This window comes from Bactrocera neohumeralis, unplaced genomic scaffold, assembly GCF_024586455.1.
Source record: "Bactrocera neohumeralis isolate Rockhampton unplaced genomic scaffold, APGP_CSIRO_Bneo_wtdbg2-racon-allhic-juicebox.fasta_v2 cluster10, whole genome shotgun sequence".
NCBI classification, from domain to species: domain Eukaryota; kingdom Metazoa; phylum Arthropoda; class Insecta; order Diptera; family Tephritidae; genus Bactrocera; species Bactrocera neohumeralis.
Window position 1 is genome coordinate 27436136 of NW_026089623.1, and position 23236 is coordinate 27459371.

At 37.9% G+C, this 23236-nt stretch overlaps 1 protein-coding gene across 8 annotated transcripts in view; it reads left to right on the top strand.

Annotated features, from left to right (window-relative positions):
• The window catches only part of LOC126765208 (uncharacterized), a 147417-nt gene that overhangs the window by 47293 nt on the left and 76888 nt on the right, over positions 1-23236 (top strand). For all 8 annotated transcript variants that reach the window (XM_050482822.1, XM_050482829.1, XM_050482828.1 and 5 more), the window contains one exon: positions 13877-14036. In XM_050482822.1, the coding sequence (XP_050338779.1) occupies positions 13943-14036 (94 nt within the window). In that variant the 5' untranslated portion in view covers positions 13877-13942. The remainder of the gene's footprint in view (positions 1-13876; positions 14037-23236) is intronic.

The window sequence follows — 23236 nt, forward strand, 5'->3', positions numbered from 1 at the left end:
ATTTCACTGACATTCAAACGAGTGTTTACATAAAAATTGAGGTTAAGTTTGTTTATTCAACAATAGTAGTAACCAATTTTGCATATAGAACCCGAGTTTCAACTTGGCCTCGTCCTCGGAACCCGGCGATTCCCGACGATAACAGCTGGTCCGGAAACGCCTGGAAATCAGGCACGGAAATTTTCCCGGCTCTGTCGGGAAATGTTCCCGCTTTTTATTCACATTTTGTAGAAAAAAAATATTCGGCCGGGTTCGAACCCTAGGCTGGGGAAAAGACCTGCCAGCTTAACCACTACGCCACGGGCTACTTTGAAATGTAGATCTCAAATATGATAGACCTTCGCTAAGCTGTTAAACCGGTTTGACAGACAATGAAGAAAATGAATCTCCGAATGGAGAAATGCACTTCGATAGGGACTGATGGATGTGCGGTCTAGCTGTCATGACTCCGTGTTTCTCGCACAAACTAAACAACAGTATTTCAAAGTCAATAAAGTACGATTAATCGAAAACGTTGCCAGTGCCATACGAGAAGTCGACAAATTCTTCAAGAACTCATTTCCAAACGTGTGACTGTATTAGCAAAGATACTTGGTGAAAAAATTGTCCAGTTGTGTGAAGCAAGATGGGTAGAGAGGCACGATGCTGTCCTTCAATTTGTTGCGAAGTTACCGTTGATCATCGAAGTTCTGTCAAAAATTAGTGAGTGGAAGAACAGAGAAACAGCAGGCAAAGCAATAATTCTCATATCGGCTTTGTGCAAGTTCGAATTTATCGTCGGGCTCTTCTGTCTCAGCGACATTCTATCGCTCACCCATTCGCTCAGCGTAGTTCTTCAAAAGGAAGCAATTGATTTGGCGAAGGCATCAAAAATGATTGGGACGTTTCTTGCCACGTTGGAAAAAAAGAGGGGAAAAGTTGATGAAATATTCCGATTGATTTATTCAGAAGCCAAGAAAATGGCGGAAAAACTCGATATTGACGAAGCGAAACCGAGAACATGTGGTCGACAAACGAAACGCGAAAATTACGAAGTGAAAACTTGCGAAGATTACTACAGGGTCTCTGTCTACATAACTCTGCTGGATACCATCAAAGAAGATTTGGAAGCTCGTTTTTCACAAGAAGTTTTGGATGGTTACCAATTGAGTGTGTTGCTCCCAGAAAAAGCAAGTATTTTAAAAGAAAACGAAATCGATGATCTAATCGGATGCTTGATTAGAAAGATTCGGGAATCTTCTGGATGATGAAAAAAGCGTACAAAAATTGAAATTCAAAGGTGAATTAAGCTACTGGCAATGTCACTGGTAGCAGCAACAAAAAATTGAAGGCAGCGAAATTCCAACTTCTACACTGGAAACATTAAGAAAATGTGATGTCGACATATTCCCAACAATCCACACCTATCTCCGAGTATTCTGTACACTTCCCGTAACAAACGCGAGCTCTGAACGTTCTTTCTCTTATCTTCGCCGCATCAAAACATGGCTTAGGACGACCATGCTTCAAGAAAGACTAGTTGGATTAGCGTTGCTTCATACGCATCATGACATCGAAATCACCGCCGAAGAAGTCATCGAAAGATTCTCAAAACTTGGCAGTCATCGTTTCGCGTTATGAAACACGCAATGTAAAAGGATTTTTCTGTTTGAATTTTTAATAAAATGAGCCACTATGTAATGCATGCATATGGTTGACTTTTCGATTATAACCACTTTGTTTACCTAAAAATTAGAATTGATAATTTTTGTTTCATAATTTGTACTGTATTTCTCTCGCAATAATAAGTTTGAAACCCAAATCGAAGGATAAATTCAATTTCCCCCCTCCCAAGAATCGTCTCTGGATCCGCCACTGAAATTACAAATCCATTTTTGTGCTCCACGACTTTGTGGGAACGATATTGCATTAGTATACATACATACATATTATTTAAATAAAAATTTGTTATATGTATACATTTATCAAAAAATGTGTATTTAACTTCGTAAATTGACTTGAAAGTAAAGCAAAGAAATATTCCCTTATTTCATAAGAAAAGCGAATTGCATGTAAAAAAGGGCTAAACGCTTATGAAGAGGGTTCTGCTTAAATTGTAAGTTAAGTTATTTGGAAATATAAATACTTTTTTTATTTTCCTGCTTTATTTGGCTTATTACTTTTAATTATTTTGAAGTTGTTCAATTTTCAATCAATTATGTCAGTGCCGAAATTGAACTAGTTATAGAGTGAGCAAAATGGCCAGTCGTACAGAAACATCGATGATGGCCGCAAAATTAAAAATAATTTGCACGTTGGGGAAAATCTTATCGAGAAATAGGTAATATAGTACAGAGATCTTAATAAAGTGTGCGAAATATTATAAAACACTACATTAACACCGGAAATTTAGAGCGTGAGAACAGATCTGCACACCCAAAAAAATTCAAACCACGACAGAAACGAGATATAATATCTGCAGTGACTCAGAATGCTTTGATAACTTGAAAATCTTAAAAAATTTAGCTCCAAGCGTGGAAAAGTTGGGCTTAAAAGGGCAGTCATTCTTGTTTCAACAAGACAATGACAAGAATGGCTTATCGACTATTGTAAACAAATAAAAAAACCTCCAAAATCCCCAGACATTAACCCTATAGAGCATTTTTGGCATCGTAGGATTCACTTAAAGTAATCCTCTTATCAGAAGATGCTATAAATTTTGCAATTGACTTCTAATGTCAGTTCTGTTTTGACATTTGTGTAGTAAACACATGCGAAATACACGTAAATAAGCAATGGTACGCTACACTGCTCCAGAACGCGGGTTATTGGCGACTATTTATTTGACCAATAATCGGTCGGTGACTTTGGCACAACGTGAATTTCGTCGCAGATTTCCTGGCCGTCCGAAGCCTACTGGTGAAACACTGCGATGTTTAACCGATCGCCTCGAAGAGACTGGCACAACACGAGATGCTACCAGGCGTGGCAGACCCCGCAGTAGCCGTTCTGCAGAGAATATTGCTGCTGTTGCCGAGGATGTCATGGAAGCGCCGTCGACATCGACCAGACGACGTGCCACGCAAATGGGTATCAGTCGACGGTGTCTACAGCGAATTTTGGTACAAGATTTGAAAATGTTTCCGGACAAAGTCTAGACGGTGCATCAGCTGTTAGCTGCTGACCGCCAATCGCGTCTAACATACGCTCAAGCTATCCTTAATCACCACCAAGAGGAAGATGATTTTTCATAAAAAAAAATCATGAGTGAAGAGGCCTATTTTTATCTTAGCGGCTACGTAAATAAGCAAAATTTACCCTTCAGGGGCACTGAAAATCCGCGTGTAACCCAAGAAGTGCCATTACACCCGCTCAAAGTCACTGTACGGTGTGCTGTTTTCGCTGGATGAGTCATCGGACCTTTTTTCTTCGAAGGCGTCGCGGGCCAAACGGTTACTGTGAGTGGTAAGCGCTATAGAGCAATGATCAACGAGTTCTTTTTGCCGCAACTTAATGAATTGGGATTGGAAAACATGTGGTTCCAACAGGACGGTGCAACGGCACACACTGCACGTGCCACAACCGATATGCTGAAGGATGCGTTTCCCGGGCACCTAATCTCCCGTTTTGGCGATTTGCACTGGCCAGCAAGATCGCCTGATTTGACCGCTTCAAACTTCTTTTTGTGGGGCTTTTTGAAGTCGCTGTCTTATGTCAACAAGCCTCAGACTTCTGCAGCTCTTAAAGACAATATCGGTCAAGAATGTGAGGACCTATCGCCAGAAGTTCTGGCCAAAGTGATGGAAAATGCCATAAAAAGGGCTCAAATGGCAATCAACTGTGGCGGCGGCCATTTACATGATATCATATTCTCGACTTGATGCAAAAAAATTTAAAAGACCAAATAAAAACAATCCACAAGCAGAATCAAAGTTTTTAATTTTTTTTTTTAATTATAGCCAAAAAATATCGGAAAAATATAATAAAAATTTTGAAATTGAAGCATTTGATTATTATTAAATTAAAAGAGAAACCTGTAATTTTTGCATAAACATTTAAGTTTACGGTGAGCCTAAACTTTTATGATTCGGTGTATATAGACTTTTATTTATAAATGGTCAGGTTGACAAAAGGACAATTCGATTAAAAATTAAGCTATCTTCATGAAACAAAGAAAGCTTCTGTTGCACATGAGCGAAAATAGACCATTGCCATGCCCACCCACAATGTCGTTTATCGAAAATATGTCATATATAACCGACAAACCAGTAAAGCTACAGCGACCAAACTTGGTAGCAACAATTCTTTCTATACGCCATGATAATGGGTGATATTCATATATGGTAACCAAGCCTACATCTCAGATAAATGTTATGTCGAAAGCAATTAAGAGACGACCGATAACTTGCTAAATAAATACCTAATGTATGTACATCAGAAGCATTAAATTTCGCTCTTGAGATGGCGCGAAAGGATTGCATGGAACCCTTGCTTATTCCCCATATAGCATGATTTTAAATTCGATAGGGCAATTCAGAATTTGGTGCAAATGGTTTTGCATCTTTGCAATTGCAAATTAGCGAGCATATTTTTGCTTTTACACTAACAATATACATAGCGATGCACCTGCAAATAAGCAACACTAAAACGCCATTGTATTATTTGCAACACTGGTTTGCAAATTATCAGCTGCTGTCAAAAATAAAAATATTGTAAAAAAGAGAAGAAAAGGAGAAATTTTTGTCGATTTTGTAAATTAAAAATCAAGAAACTGAATTTTGTGCTATGTGCCGCATAAAAATATTTCTTACCTTCAATGTCCATAATTTCTTCAGCAGCTTCATCAAATAAAGCGTCAGGTAATTTTTCCCTAAAATTTTTTTGCAGAAGATTTTCCAATTTGTGCGAAAATTTTGATTACAAATAATGTTTTTCTTCACCGATCAGCTGTGAATTAATGGTCTTTGCAAGGGTTGCCGAGAAACCACAAAAAAGACGTTCATTGTTGATGGTAAATATTTTCAATTGCATAGTTTTGTAAACTCAGATGCACAATATTCTGAATTGCCCTAATAAATAATTCTTTCGCTTTCCAATATTTAAATTAAGCACTAATGAACACATCTCAATTGTATGTAGTTACGAAATAGTTCTATGAAATAACCAAAAGGAAAGAAAAGTGAAAGCCTTTGGAAAAATGCAACCTTGGTTAGAAAATACAAATTACATTGAAAAATTTTACGCACACTTATCCATTAATAAGTACTTCAAAGATTTGACTGTCATTGATTAGAGAATGTTTGAAATAAGCTCATTAATCATAATTTAAGTGACTATTTGAGTAAGTATTTATATATGTTAACTATGTATTTTGTACACGCAATTCGTGTCACTCTAAATAATCAATTATTACACACACGAATGACAGGAATAAACTACTTTGTGAGTAATATTTCATATCACTATTTCAAAGTTAAAATACTTAAATATCTAGTACAACCATTTTGTGTAATTATATTGCATACAATGTGCGTTCTGTGCATTCCTTATTTTAATTCTTTATTTTTTGGGAATATGAAGTCCTTTGCAATTGTTTTCTCAAATTAAATTTAATAAATAAAGAAGTAAGAAAGGGCTAAGTTCGGTTGCAATTCCGATTCTACACATTTTCGACATGCAGACATACCATTATAAAAGATGGCTTGTATATTTCACAAATTTACCGACATTTTCGATCAAAAGTCAATTATAGGTACCGGGGCCCAAATATTCGTACCAAGGGACTTGGACACTCTTTGCTGGACTTAAACAATTATTGGTCATAAGGTGGCACACACTAAAGACATTTTTCGTGCAAAGCTTTATCCAATTACGTTGATTGCTTCTTGATTTGCGTACTGGCAACTGAACGAATTAAGTGGAATTTAAAATTGTGCTATATAGAAGCAGTAAGCAGGCGTGGTTCTTATCTGATTTCATCCATTTTCACACTGTGATATAAGAATATAGGAAGAATACCACGTCCGGTCTCGAGATAGGGGATTTTACCAAAAAGTGGGCGGTGCCACGCCCATCGTCCAATTTTTACCCCGTCTCCAGTAAAGCTCTCTTATACCATCTCTTTATTGATTTATCGCGCTTTTAATAGTTTTTAGCGGTACCGCTATATGGGGAGAGAGCGGGTTATCCTCCGATTTTATGAGTATCTGCATCTTGATTTTTATCGGTCAGTTTGAATAACAGCTATGTGCTATACGTAGGTTGCTTTTATATTTTGGTATAAGAAAACCAAAACAAATATTAATCATTGAAAATTGCTTTATTGTTTCCTAAAATATTTTCTATTAAGATCTGTATACTTTTTTTGAATGCCTTTGAACCAAAACATTCTTTCTGAACGCGTCCTATTCAGATGTAGAAAACGTGACCTTTTAATTCTTATTTTTTAGTCAAGGTGAAAGACTATCTTCTTCTTCTTTCTTCTTAATTGGCGTAGACACCGCTTACGCGATTATAGCCGAGTTAACAACAGCGCGCCACTCGTTTCTTCTTTTCGCTACATGGCGCCAATTGGAAATACCAACCGAAGACAGGTCCTTCTCCAACTGGTCCTTCCAACGGAGTGGAGGTCTTCCTCTTCCTCTACTTCCCCCGGCGGGTACTGCGTCGAATACTTTCAGAGCTGGAGTGTTTTCATCCATCCGGACAACATGACCTAGCCAGCTTAGCCGCTGTCTTTTAATTCGCTAAACTATGTCAATGTCGTCGTATATCTCGTACAGCTCATCGTTCCATCGAATGCGATATTCGCCGTGGCCAATGCGCAATGGACAATAAATCTTTCGCAGAACTTCTCTCTCGAAAACTCTCAAAGTCGACTCATCGGTTGTTGTCATCGCCCAAGCCTCTGCACCATCCAGCAGGACGGGAATTATGAGTGACTTATACAGTTTAGCTTTTGTTCGTCGAGAGAGGACTTTGCTTCTCAATTGCCTACTCAGTCCGAAGTAGCATCTGTTGGCAAGAGCAATCCTGCGTTGGATTTCCAGGCTGACATTGTTGGTGGTGTTAATGCTGGTTCCTAAATAGACGAAATTATCTACAACTTAAAAGTTATGACTGTCAACAGTGACGTGAGAGCCAAGTCGCGAGTGCGACGACTGTTTGTTGGATGACAGGAGATATTTCGTTTTGCCCTCGTTCACTGCCAGACCCATTTTCTGTGCTTCCTTGTCCAGCTTGGAGAAAGCAGAACTAACGGCGCGGGTGTTGAGGCCGATAATATCAATATCATCGGCATACGCCAGCAGCTGTACACTCTTATAGAAGATGGTACCTTCTCTATTTCTCTATTTAGTTCTCGAACTATTTTCTCCAGAAGCAGGTTGAAGAAGTCGCACGATAGGGAGTTGCCTTGTCTGAAACCTCGTTTGGTATCGAACGTCTCGGAGAGGTCCTTCCCGATCCTGACTGAGCTTTTGGTGTTATTCAACGTCAGTTTACACAGCCGTATTAGTTTTGCGGGGATACCAAATTTAGACAGCGCGGCATAAAGGGAGCTCCTTTTCGTGCTGTCGAAAGCAGCTTTAAAATCGACGAAGAGGTGGTGTGTGTCCATTCTTCTTTCACGGGTCTTTTCCAAGATTTGGCGCATGGTGAATATCTGGTCGGTTCTTGACTTTCCAGGTCTGAAGCCACACTGATAAAGTCCAATCAGTTTGTTGACGGTGGACTTTAATCTTTCACACAATACGCTCGATAGAACCTTATATGCGATGTTGCGAGGCTTATCCCACGGTAGTTGGCGCAGATTGTGGGGTCTCCTTTTTTATGGATTGGGCATAGCACACTTAAATTCCAATCGTTAGTCATGCTTTCGTCCGACCATGTTTTGCAAAGAAGCTGATGCATGCTCCTTATCAGTTCTTCGCCGCCGTGTTTGAATAGCTCGGCCGGCAATCCGTCGGCCCCTGCCGCTTTGTTGTTCTTCAGGCGGGCAATTGCTATTCGTACTTCTTCATGGAACGTCTGCTCCATCGTCATCGATTGGGGAGTCGGGTTCTCCTTCTCCTGGTGTTGTGCGTTCACTGCGATTCAGCAGACTGGAGAAGTGTTCCCTCCATAATTTAAGTATGCTCTGGGCATCACTGACTAGATCACCTTTGGGGATTCTACAAGAGTATGCTCCGGTCTTGAAACCTTCTATAAGCCGCCGCATTTTTTCGTAGAATTTTCGAGCATTACCCCTGTCGGCCAGCTTATCAAGCTCTTCGTACCCCCTATTTCGGCCTCTTTCTTCTTCTGTCTACAAATGCGAGACGCATTCCCCTCTTCAACTCTCAATATCTATCCCATCCTGCACGTGGTGGTTGATCATACCGTTGCGAGGTAGGCAGCCTGTTTTCTCTCCGCTGCGACACGGCACTCCTCGTCGTACCAGCTGTTCTTTTGCACTTTCCGAAAACCAATGGTTTCGGTTGCAGCTGTAGGTAAGCAGTTTGAAATGCCGCCCCACAATTTCCTTATACCGAGTTGTTGACGAGTGCTCTCAGAGAACAGGTGTGCAAGTCGAGTAGAAAATCGTTTCGCTGTCTGTTGTGATTGCAGCTTCTAGACGTCGAACCTTCCTTGTGTTTGGTGGCGTGCGTTTTTTGCTGCACAGAGGCGGGTGCGAATCTTAGCTGCAACAAGATAGTGATCCGAGTCGATGTTATGACCTCGGAGCGCACGCACATCTAAAACACTGGAGACGTGTCTTCCGTCTATCACAACACGATCGATCTGGTTGCTAGTTTTTCGATCCGGAGACAGCCAGGTAGCTTGATGAATCTTTTTATGCTGGAATCTAGTACTACAGATAACCATATTTCGGGCCCCGGCGAAGCCAATCAGCCTCAACCCATTTGGGGATGTTTCGTCGTGGAGGCTGAATTTACCGACCGTAGTGCCAAAGATACCTTCTTTGCCACCCTGGCGTTAAAGTCGCCAAGCACGATTTTGACATCGTGGCGGGGGCAGCCTTCATAAGTGCGCTCCAAGCACCCATAGAAGGCATCTTTGGTCACATCGTCCTTCTCTTCCGTCGGGGCGTGGGCGCAAATCAGCGATATGTTGGAAAGCCTCGCTTTGATGCGGATTGTGGCTAGACGTTCGTTCAACGCAGTGAATGATAGTACTCGGCGACGGAGTCTCTCTCCCACCACGAATCCTACACCAAACTTGCGCTCCTTTATATGGCCACTGTACTCTCTGTCCTTGTCCCGTCCATCGCATCTCTTAGACGGCGGTGATGTCAGCCTTTGTTTTTACGAGGACATCAACCAGTTGGGCAGCGGCACCTTCTCAATTAAGGGACCGGACATTCCAGGTGCATGCCCTCGATTTGTTGTCCTTATTTCGTTTACCATGGTCGTCATCAAAAGGGGGGTCTCTCATCCGAGGCTGATTATACTTATTCACTGGGCGTGTTTTTTTTACGTGGCGGGTCCCAAACGCTATGCAGGGGATGTTTCGCCTTCTCACATTAGCTCGCCCTCGAACGGATGTTCTTAGGCTACCCAGAGGATAGTGGTCAAAGACCGGAAGTAGTGAGCCACTTGAGCCATGTGTAAAATAATCGTTTCTGGCCACTCCCAAGTGAATGGCGATCAGAGAACTTTCCTACTTGCGTGAACTTCTACACATGACCCCATCCTCCGAAGGACTATCTCTGAATTTCAATTATAAATCTCACACATTGAACGATCTTTTCGATTAAAAGTCAACTATAGGTACTGGTGTCCGAATATTCGGTATCTAAGTGTTTGAACAGTTTTTTTTGGATTTGAACACTTTCTGGTCATAAGGAGACATACACTAAAGCCATTATTCGTGCAAAGTTTAATCCCGTTGTATTAATTACTTCTTGATTTGTGTATTGGAAAGTAACAAAATCAAGTGAAATTTAAAATTGTGCTATATGGAAAGTAGGGAGGTTATTGTCCGATTTCACCAATTTTCACCCTATTACATAATGTAAGAAGAATGCAATGGAATAAATTTTACCGAAATCGGTTGGTCGGGTCCAGAGGTATATGGGATTTTACCAAAAAGTGCGCAGTGCCACGCCCATCGTCCAATTTTTACCCCGTCTCCAGTAAAGCCTACTCATACCACCCCGGACGTAAATTTTAAAGTCTCTGGCGCATTTAGTTATTGATTTATCGCGAGGGATATGAGGAGTGGACGGGATTTTCATCAGATTTCATCCATTTTCATACTCTCGGTGAGAGGTATTGTAATATTTGTGCAGGGTGAATTTAGTTTTTGTAACTGGACGGACAGACAGACAGACAGTCATTTGAACTCGCCTCATCATGCTGATCATTTATTTATACATATATATGTATGTATATGATACATTCAACCGTTAAGTGAACAAGACTCTAAACTCTGTACCAATATGTTGAAAGAGTATAAATACCAAATTCGGTGCAAACAACCGTGTAGTCACACCAACTAAAAATATATAGCAACCGTTAAGCGAAGCTATTACACTCTACATAACATTTACAATTATCGCATTTACTTACATTAATTGCATTCACTTATTTTCAACAAAATATCATCTGATTTGATATTGCAAATATTCATTCAGTCAGGACTATAAAGTTCAGGATATACATAGATCAATGTGCACATTGCAAACGCTATTCGAATTTTTTAAAAGTAAGTTATATCATGCACATATTATAGTATATATGTATGTATAAACTAGCTGACCCCGCAGCCGTTGTCCTGCGTGAAATTATGTGTTTTGAAATGAAAAGAAAGTTAAATTAATCATTTCATTTTTGTTTTTTGTCAATGTAACGCAGCTTGATAAACAACATTTTTTGGTTTCTGTTCCGGTGTACAGAAAAATTGGTTTTGCAATGCAATTTTCACTGGAAACGAAATACGTTTGAACTGAAATGGGAAATCGTTAGAACTCAACGGAATTCGTAGCACCAAGCATTCGGCACCCTTGTATTCGATAGGTGCGTCACAATCAGTCGGGTTCCATTACACAGTTTCGGGGCATGATGATTGCGAAACATAATAACGACCGATCCTACTTTGAGACGCAAATGATGCCGTGGCATACCAAGCCTGTCCAAAGAATTTAGAAATACCACTGGATAATTCACGGCGTCGTCTTCATTGTCAAGACGATCGATCGATTTGTATGAGCGCAATTCTCCCGGAATTTGAGGTTGAATCTTCTAGTTTAAGTCAACAACATCGGTATTTTCGGCAGCAAACATTGCGCGTGCACTTAAGGAATCGGATAATAAGTATAATTTGGCCAATGTTCGAACATTTGTGATGAGTTCATCTTTCGTCAATTGATAAAGGGAAGATAGAATTGATATCGAACCACCGGAAGTATCAACCGAAATTGTACCATTTCCAATTTTTAGCGAAGGCGATCTAAAATGTTTTCGGCAATGTCATTTTTCTTCGTATCCCATAATTGACGCGGATTGGAAAGCTGATATGTCGAAATGATTTTCGCGAAAAGTGTGCGAACTTCATTTTCATTCCAGTGATTAACGTGGTCCAGCAATTGTAATTGCTGGCTTACTTCTCCAAAACTTGCACACAAGTACCATTCACAGTAAACAATGACTCAAATAAAGTTGAACCGCGTAGATTATTCAATAGAAATTCGTCCTAATGCATTAGTTGAGAACACATCTGGATGTCAATCTACTGGTTGGCCTTGCTTTCTGCGCAACTATTTCTTCGACGATACATCCCATGTATAATATCAGGGTATTTCCGAATAGGGCAATATTCTCGCAAACGGATCACTGACGAAAATTAAAAAAAAAACTTGTCAATGTCAATTTTGTTGTTGGAAGTGTTTCCGCTGGCGTACTGTATTCTCTGGGTTGAAATATACTCTTTGACCATTCTCCAAATTAACTGCGAGACGCACAACAGTCGGAAAACGTTCATGAATTGCAAAAGTAAATATCCTACAAAGCGCTTTATTGCAGTTCACGTATCAACCGTATCGTTCAAGACCAATAATCGCCATGTTGCTTCCTTTGGTGACGTACTTACAAACGTATTTTATCGATTTCACCAAAGTGCAATATTAAACATTGATATGAGTTTTGAATGTGAATTAGACAATAATGGTGAATATGGTACGATCCATGTGTTGTCAACTTCGATATTCATTATTGAATGCTGAATGTTCTGCCAATGTCATCTGGTGAGCGACGCCGATGGAGTTGATATCCATCATTTCCAGTTTGTGTTTCCGAAAGAAAAGCACGTGGATAGTGTTTCGTGCATTTATTGTCAGACATACAAACCGAAAAGATAAACCATATTGGTTTCGACCACTTCGTATAATACTGGATCTTTCTCTACGTCAGGAATTCAGGAAGAAATGATTTCATCAATTTGATCTGGTGTAACCATCATCCACGGAAGAATGCGGAAAACCTCTCTTTTGCCACTCAACAAAGTATATCTAGAATCCAACAACACCACATATACGTTGCTTCAAGATAAAGTCAATCAAACATCGTAACTGTTGTTTGAAAAGTCATGCTATGACATCGTGACGATCGCTTGCTGACTGACCGCGATCCATAATTCCGCACGTTTGTCACCGCATCCTGGAAGTACTTCTTGTCTTCCCTTGCATTGGGCTACCATACGTTGATCCACAACGAACAACCTCTGAAAATTTCATCAAGATTGGTTAATCCGTTCTCTTAGCGTTACTAACAAACAAACATTCATTCCTTTGTTTGGGAAAAAGAAAAGGGCTGTTTTTAGGGGTTTACCAGCAATTATTCGAATTTTTCTCTCCGTAGAAACCATCCTTGAACCTCAACGAACATTTAGAAAAAATAATTATCAAATTTGGTTTAGTCGTATGAAAGTTATGAGCGTACATTCAGTTTGGCGATTCATTTTTATTTATATACATATGTATGTAGATAACTTTTAAAATTAAGAAACGAGTTTTGACTTGATTTCAAATTAAATTATGATGAACATTCTACTTACCTACATATGTACATAAAAAATTTACAGATGTACATATGTACCTCCTACCTTTTGCCTTTCTCCTTACACGTTCTTTAGAGATATTTACAACTTTAAACGTTATATCGGTGCTTTTATCAGCAAAGTGATGAAGCGTTTTCTTTTAAATCTTCTTTCGTGTGGTAATGCTGTTTCAGTTCAAGTGACTGATTAAAAAAAGTAGCCCATGTAAAGCTTTTTGTGATTTGTGTAAAATTCATCATTGAAGAATTATTTGTACTTTTTATACTCTGAACAGAGCTTAGATTACCATGAAGTTTATAACACCCAAAAAAAAGCGCTCGAGACCCTAGGAAGTATACAAGTATAGTAAGTCATCAGCGTGACTTCCTGTCGGTTTAGCCATGCGCATTTGTCCGTTTGTCGGGGTGTATATACTCGGATTTTTTTAATCACCTTGTATAGAAAATTTTTTCAACAAAATATCTTGCACATATTATTGCCCAAGGTAACGTTGCATTCCTCGCAGGAATTACTCAGATCGGACCACTATAGCTTGTAGTTAACGTAGAAACCTATCGATCAAAATCAAGATAAATATCTTTGATGCCTTTTTATGTCATAAGAAATACACCTCATTAATATTGAGCTGCTAAAACAAGTTAACGATAACTGACTATAGTTTTATGCTGGTTACATTTTTCCCTACAGATATTTTAATTTCAGCAGTAGTTAGTTGTAATGACAGTGTTGAAAAGAAAAACCACTTTCGGATTAAAATGAATTTAATATAAAGAAATTACAGTTTTTTAAGTCTGCGTGCATATCCCACTAACCTAAAGTATTAATTTTTCTTCTGTTTTAGCTTTTCATCCACATTCTCAATACGAGACTGCAAGCCCTAAGAAACCAACACTCACGCCAAACGAAAATGTGTAACAGCAGACGAAACAACCGTCTCAGGTTCAATAGCCTTGCCATTTTAATTTGCTTGATGTGCAGTGGCCTTGTCTGTACAAATGCCGGTAAGTCAACTGAACTGCAATTTTAAATTTGAAAACAATTACCATCGTCGCCTTAAGCACATACTGTACATACCATACATAAGTAGGAAAGCTACCTCTATACGTTTACTCTTTCCAGTGGTATAACAAATTCATTGCAAAGATGAGACTAAAACACACATACTTGTACAAAGTAATTTATAGCTAACGATGTGTCAATGATGTGCCAATTGCGCACAAGCAATTGCCGTTCGTGTTCATGTCATTTGGTATCGTGCACCCGGCAATCCATTTGACACAATTAAAATCACATCAATTAGAAAAGTTAACAGCTGACATTTTGAAGTAGTAGCTTTCATGTTGGTGCAGATGTCACAGTGATTGCTGTTGTCTATACTGCAGTGCACTTATATAGTGCACCGTGTGATTGTTGCTAAAATTATATTCAAGCCAACAAGATGGTGTCCTTAAAATAAGTTTTAAATAAAGAGTGTAGTTCTTTGAATTTAATATCATTAAGCACTTTCAAATCGATGATAAGTTGCTTTATACTACGAGTATACGGCCATCATCACCTACTAGAAGAAGTTTCCACTTGCATAAAGAAGTGAAGGGATACAACTAGAGCTGCATTATTATGGGACAAACATATTTTTGACAGTTCTTTGTTACATAATTTAGAAATTGTCAAGGCAACTATTTTCCAATTCCTCAGAGTTATTCTAAATAAAGGATCCCGTTGTTAAACTCATGCAACCTGTTGCTACAGAGTATTATAGTTTTGTTCGCCTAACGGTTGTACGTATATAGGGTTATATACATATACATATGTATATATAAATGATCAAGGTGGCGAGAAAAGTTGAAATCCGATTGACCGTCTGGCTGTCTTAACTCGTTCAGTTTCTAGTTCACAAATCAAGAAGCAATTAATATACCGTCTTTAATAAGTGCCACCTTATGACTAAAAATTGTTGAAATCCAATAAAAAACTTGTCAAGCCCTTAGGTACCGAATATTTGAACCCCGGTACATACATAGTTGACTTTTGATCGAAAATGTCGGTCAATGTGTGGTACATATAACTGTAATTAAGAGGTAATCTTTCTCTTATAATGGTATGTCTGTATGTCAAAAATTGGTTGAATCGGATCAATACATCTCCTAGCCCCCATATACCTTACGTAAAGACTTTTGAACTTCCGGATGACTTTGTACTGCATCAGGCTGACTTTACTCTATATGATTGGTTTTAGACCTTAAAGTATTTCCCTGGCTTTGATTCTTGCAAGTTGCAAGAGTATAAAATGTTCGGTGGCATCTGAACTTAAGCCTTCCTTACTTGTTCTAAATAAAATCTCGTCTAAAATCCGACGTAATTTTTTCGCAAATTTTGCAGAACACAAATAATAGAACGGAGTAACGAACGTGTAGAAAATAAAAACGTGCAGTGTTATAAGAATTCGATTACTCCAAAAACCTCTATTAACTTAAACATACAATTAAAATTAAACTATTTAGCAATATTAAATGTTGGGTAAAAACTGAACTTCTTTAATGTTAGCAGGAAATTGTCGACAATTATATTTTATTTATAATATAGCGCAGAGGCAATTAAGCACTCTATTATGGCAAACGCAAAATTCATATTAGCAAAGCTAGATTCAGTTAAAGCTGAAAATGTGAAACTTTAAAGATACAATAACAACACTTCTATAGTTAACTTCAATAAAGATGTGACAGTATTATATATCGTACCGCATCGTATCGTATGTAAAAACATTTCTTCCGTTGACTGCACTTTAAAACTTGAATGCACCTGTCTTTTATTATGATTGTCGTATTCTTATCGGCGCACATTTGTTCATTTATCTACTAATGTGAGAGACATTGAAAATGGCCGGGATAATATCAATTTAACACAAACAAAAGGCAACGTTTGCATGCGCAAAGGTACCTTTGTTTGCGTTTTCTGGATTGAAAAGAAAAATACTTACTTGCGTACATATGCGCATACTTGCAAAAACACAGTTTTATAAGAGCAGAGAGTGAATATCCACGCGTAGATCCATTTGCAAATACGTAAGTATACAGGTTGGGATTTGAAAGCGAGGAAATGTCATTCCACTGTTCATAATAATACGTCAAATTTAAAATATACGCATAGATATGATGGAGCTGCTAATTGACATGAAATGATATTAAAAAAGCTGAACTAATCTTAACAAAAACAAGAAAAAAAGTTAACTTCGGTACCGAAGCTAAATACCCTCCACAGGTGCATTTCGGTTAATAACTATGTGTTCAGTTTGTATGGGAGCTATATTATATTGTTACCATAAGCAGTTATCCATGTCAAATTACGTAAAGATAACACGTCATATTCGAAAGTTTTCCATGCAAGCCCTTGATTTCGATCGTTTGGTTTGTATGGCAGCTATATGCTATAGTTAACCGATCTGAACAATTTCTTCGGAGATTACATTGTTGCCTAAGAAAATAATCTATATCAAATTTCGTGAATATATCTTGTCAAATGTGCAAGTACTTGATTACGATCATTCAGTTTGTATGGCAGCTATATGCTATAGTTAACCGATCTGAACAATTTTTTCGGAGATTATATAGTTAAATAATCTATACCAAATTTCGTGAAGATACATTGTCAAATGTGAAAGTTTTCCATACAAGAACTTGATTCAGATCGTTCAGTTTGTATAGCAGCTATATGTGGTCCGATAGCGGCAATTCCGACAAATGAGCAGCTTCTTGAAGAGAAAATGACATTTGCAATATTTCAAAACTATATCTTAAAAACTTAGGGACTAATTCGTATATATTCAGACAGACGGACGGACGGACAGACAGACGGACATGGCTAAATCGACTCAGCTCGACATACTGATCATTTATATATATACTTTATAGGGTCTCCGACCCTTCCTTCTGGGTGTTATGGAGTCAATTCGTTTTGTTCTTTATATTTAGGCTGCTTGTTGCACTAAGTTTTTTTATGATAGAATTCATTCGAAAAGTAAAAATTAAGAATTTACTAGCACTTTTATTTTTTATTTCATTGAATATAGCAAACTAAATTATATATAACACCACAAACAATGTCAGCCTAGAAATCCAACGCAGGATAACTCTTGCCAACAGGTGCTACTTCGGACTGAGTAGGCAATTGAAAAGTAAAGTCCTTTCTCGACGAACAAAAACCAAACGCTATAAGTCGCTCATAATTCCCGTCCTGCTATGTATATGGCGCAGAGGCTTGGACGATGACATCAACTGATGAGTCGACTTTGAGAGTTTTCGAGAGAAAAGTTCTGCGAAAGATTTATGGTCCTTTGCGCATTGGCCACGGCGAATATCGCATTCGATGGAACGATGAGCTGTACGAGATATACGACGCCATTGACATAGTTCAGCAAATTAAGAATTGGCTGGGTCATGTTGTCCGGGTGGACGAAAACAGTTCAGCTCTGAAAGTATTCGACGCAGAACCCGTCGGGGGAAGCAGAGGAAGAGGAAGACCTCCACTCCGTTGGAAGGACTAAGTGGAGAAGGACCTGGCTACGCTTGGAATATCCAATTGGCGCCACGTAGCGAAAAGAAGAAACGACTGGCACGCTGTTGTTAACTCTGCTATAATCGCGTAAGCGGTGTCTACGCCAATTAAGAAGAAGAAGAAATTATATATAATGTTAAAGACTATTTGTAAAAATATTTGCAAGATCTTATTTAAGAAAATTCAAGAAATTTGTTTTACCTAATACACACATCAAAATATACCCCTACTTCCGTTACACCCGCAAATCGACTATAAAATCTCCCAACATCCCATATTTCTCACATCAAAATTGATGTTCTAATTTATCTCTTCTACATAGTGCGGGAATTAACAGTTTACATCTATAGTACACCTTAATTCAATTGTTCTAGCTTCTCGTTGTATACAGGTCATCATTGCAAACTGAACGGAAAGTTATTTGGTCGATTTTATTTTACCTTAATTAATTCTACAATATACAAGTACTTACGCTTGATTCTGTTTAACATGGTTTCGATTAAACCCAGTTTGCCAATAAGTAAAGAAGGGCTAAGTTCGGGTGTTACCGAACTCTTTATATTCTTGCAACTTGCAAGAATTAAAGCCGGCGTGGCACCCATTTGTCGAAATTTTCCATCACTATTCTACCATACATAAAAGTACCCGAAAATTGTAAATAAAACGCAAAATATTTAATTATTCATCAAAATTTATTTTGTCGCCTATAAAGTAAACCCCACCAGATTTAATACACTTTTTCCAACGATTTTTCCAGTCCTCGAAACACTTTTCACGAGCACTTTTTGAGATGGCTTTCAGCTCCTTCAGGGATTTTTTTTATCTCTTCGATCGACTGAAAACGGGTTCCACAGAGTGGCAATTTCAGTTAGGGGAACAAAAAAATCACACAGAGCCAAATCTGGTGACTGCGGTGGTTGATGGATGTTATTCATTGCCTTTATGGCTTCAAATTCGGTCACAATTATGGCTCGGTGCGATGATGCATTATCATTGTGTAAAATCCATGAATTGTTCTTCCACAATATAAGTACATACATATACATTTGTATATTAGGGTGTTTTTTTAAGGCTTTATAGAATTTTCATAGATGGTATGTAATAAAAAAATATGAAAATTCCTTACTTAAAAAGCCGAATATCTCGAGAAATATTAATGAAAGCGATTTCGACCCCGGTCCTTTTTTGTAGCAAATAAAGTTTCCTATAAGTTTGTTATGTCCATTTTTTTCTATAGCTCTTTTGTTCTATAGCTCATTTACAAGACACATACAAACCAAGAAAAAGCGGTAACTTCGGCTGCACCGAAGCTAATATACCCTTCACAGATGCATTTCTTTTAGTAACTATGTATTCAGTTTGTATGGAAGCTATATGCTATAGCAATCCGATCTGAACAATTATTTCGGAGATTATATTAGTACCTTAAGCAGCAATCCATGTCAAATTTTGTGAAGATACCACGTCAATCGTTCGGTTTGTATGACAACTATATGCTATAATGAGCCGATCTGAACAATTTCTGTGGATATTTCTCTTTTGCTGTAGAAAATAATCTATACCAAATTTCGTGAATATATCTTGTCAAATGCAAAACATTTCCTTACAAGGACTTTTTTACGATCGTAAAGTTTGTATGGCAGCTATATGCTATAGTGAGCCGATCTGAACAATTTCTTCCGATATTACATTATTTCTATGAACAATAACTCATACCAAATTTCGTGAAGATATATCGTCAAATGAGAAAGTTTGCCATGCAAGCAATTGATTCCGATCATTCAGTTTGTATGGCAGCTATATGCTATAGTTAACCGATCCGAACAATTTCTTCGAATATTACATTGTTGCCTTAGAAAATAATCTATACTAAATTTCGTGAATATATCTCGTCAAATGCAAAAGTTTTCCATACCAGCACTTGTTTCCGATCGTTCAGTTTGTATGGCAGCTATGTGCTATAGTTAAGCGATCTGAACAATTTCTTCAGAGATTACATTGTTTCGTTAGAAAATACTCTATACTAAATTTCGTGAATATATATTATCAAATGAAACAAAAATTTTCCATACAAGAACTTGATTCCGAGGTCTTTCTTCGTACACTTTCTTTTTAGAGAAAAAATTTGGAAAAACTCCGTTAAGAACATTCATGCTCACGCGGGCTGTGTGTATGGAAACAATGTTTCTTCATTCACCTCGCTGAGGAATGAAGAATGTCCTTAACATTGTCGAATAGCGCCATACGTGCATGTATTGACGCCCCCACCACTCCTACGCTCCTGCGCACTATTTATAATTGCAGTATTGACGCACCCTGTATTATATGCAAAAATTTTCCATACAAGAACTTGATTCCGATCGTTCAGTTTGTATGGCAGAATATGTTATAGCGGTCCGATGTCGGCAGTTCCGACAAATGAACAGCTTCTTGAAGAGAAAGTGACGTTTGCAAAATTTCAAATCGATATCTTAAAAACTGAGGGACTAGTTCGTAAATATACAGACAGACGGACGGACAGATAGACGGGCATGGCTAAATCGACTCAGCTCATCATTTATATATACTTTGCAGGGTCTCCGGTGCTTCCTGCTGGGTGTTACAAACTTCGTGGCTAACTTAATATACCCTGTTCACGGTATAAAAATGCGAATTTCGTGGAAAAATCAGGTTTAGAGCCCCGTACTACCTCGCCGGTGTGAGTTTCGACTTTGTCGCAATGGGCACTTTTGTAGAGGGTTCAATTTAAAGATAAAAAATTACGAAGGTCGTGTATTTTCAATGGAAAATTTTTACACGCCTTGGTCCAGTCCTTAACGTTAATATTAAGGGCTCAAATTTTCAAGGAATTTTTTAGGGTATTTCCAAGGAAATTTCATGGGATTGAAAAATAACACCCTAATGTACATATATACATAGTAGGTAGTCGCAAAAGTCTTTTAGTATTTTTTCAATAGATGTCGTGGCAGTCGTATATCTCCAGTGCTACCAATCACATTGTGTCATACCAATACATAGTGTTGGAAGGTGAGATTTTACGCTTCATTTAACAAAAAAAAATAAATTCTGGGAAGTTGAAAAAATGTACAGCTATTCAAAAATTAGTGAAAATAATAAAGAAATTCTCTACATTTCGAAATATTTTTATAACAAAAGGAAAAAATGCCATGCAAGCCACCTATAAAATTTGTGAAGTTTACAGAAAGGATGCTATATAATTTCTTGTAGTACAACAATGGTTCGCTCGCTTCCGTTCTAGAAATTTCGATGTGAAAGATGCACCCCGCTCTGGTCAATCTATCGTTGAAAAAGTCGATGAAGTCATAGAAAAGATTGACCACGACCGTCGCATAAACAGCCATGACATCGCTAAGGAACTCAACTTTCATTATCAAACGGTTTCGAACCATTTAAAAAAGGTTGGCTATTAAAAGAAGCTCGATGCTTGGGTACCGTATGAATTGTCTGTGAAAAATTTATTGGACCGAATTAAAATCTGCAATTCTTTGCTGAAATGAAATGAAATCGAAATATTTCTGGAGCAAATGGTAACAGTAGACGAAAAGTGGATCAAATACGACAATGATGTACGAAAAAGATAATGGTCCAAGTCTGGTGAAGCTCAATATATGATCGCAAAGCCAGGATTGACGCCTCGAAAGGTTATGCTGAGTGTTTGGTGGGATTGAAAAGGAATCATCCACTATTAGCTGCTCCAGCCTGGTCGAAGGATTGATTCTACATTTTACTGTCAACAACTGATGAGATTCGAGCAAACAATCGAATAAAACGGCCCGAACTGATCAACAGAAAAGGCTTCGTCTTCCAACAGGACAACGCTAGACCCCACACATCTTTGATGTCTCGGCAAAAACTGGGAGAGCTTGGCTGGAAAGTTTCGGTCAATCCAGAACTCCCTTAATGGAGTAAAGTTGGTTTCAAGAGAAGCCTGTGGAAATTACTTATCGCAGTTTTCGCAGAGAAGCAGGAAAAGTTTTACATTGATGGAACAATAAAAAGCAAAGCGACAAAAAGTGGTCGACCAAAATGGTACATATTTAGTTCATTATAAATATAAAAAAATGAGTTTAATTTTGATTAGAAATACGAAAAGACTTTTTCGACCACCCAATATATACATATTATATATAACTCACATAATGAACCACTTATTTGTCATAAAGCTTGTTGGAAAAACGAAAATAACTTTGTATATAAAAACATACTTAGTATATGGTAGTGGAGTTAATTCTTATGGACGGATCTATTGACTAATTTTAATTTTGTTTTTTGGCAATACTACATATTATTAACATACCATAAGCTATTAACTCTGTCAGTTGTATTAAAGTACACTTACCATCATCGATATAAATGGAATAAAGTCAGCCGGATATTCGAAAAACGTGAAAATTGGTTGTATGAAGGATAGGGCAAGTTTTCACCTGATTTTATTCATTTTAGGCACAAAGATACATTTTTATTTGTATAACACGCTCTCTCATTTTAACTAAGGTAACTAACATATTGGCCGATGTATGCGGTATAAAATAAACCGAAAATCTTAGTATTAAGTATTTGGCGTCTAGGATAAGCCTTCATCCGATTCAACCTATTTTTGGCATGCACACAAACTGTTATAATAAAAACATTTGCTTCATATTGTAAAAACATATCTCACAGAGGACGGGCCACGCCCCGTTTTACTTTTTTGCCAAGGAACATGTGTACCAAGTTTCATCAAGATACTGTATCTTAATTTTTACTCAAGTTACAGCTCACACGGACGGACGGACGGACATATAGGCAGACAGTCACTGTGATTTCAACTCGTCTTGTCATCCTGCTCATTTATATAAGTATATCTATCTCGTTTAGTTCTAGGTATAAATTAACCGTTACATGAACAAAACTATTATACTTGTTTGGACCCCCAGAAGATATGTTTAATATCTAATTGTACACTTCTATAGACATGTACGTATATACATACATACGTACATGTTTGTGCACAACGTGTCAAAGTATGCAAATTTGATTAACTTTGTTCTTGTTATCGGAAACTTGTACTTTTCACCATCTTTCCAAATGCATAAAGAAAAAGTTAAGAGCAGTTAACTATTTTCAATAAATTGTTAGGATGATAATAGGAGTTGAAATCCGTGTGACTGTCCGTCTGTGCAAGCAATAACTTTAGTAAAAATTAAGATGTCTTAATGAAACTTGGTACATGTATTCCTTAGTAAAGAAGTGAGGACGCGTGGCGTAATCGGACAACTGCCACGCTCACAAAACGCCATTTAATAAAAACTTAGTGCCATAATTAAGCACTAAACAAAGGTATACAACTGTAATTTAACACGGTGAATTGTAGTAGCGCCTAGCACACGTCATTTAAAAAATTAAAAAAAAATGGGCGTGGGCCCACTCTTTAAGAGGTTTAATATACACATGACCTAAAGCACTTAAGATACTATACTTTGACTATATTCGCTCAATTCTGCCCCTAAAGCTTTATTTATTTACTTTTCCAGTACAGGTAAAACAAAGCGATTTATTGACGGCCCATGTCATGGATTTAGAGGCACTTTTATTCCCTTTACTCGTATAACTCTAAAACTGATCAATAACATTCGCAAAAAGTATCTGC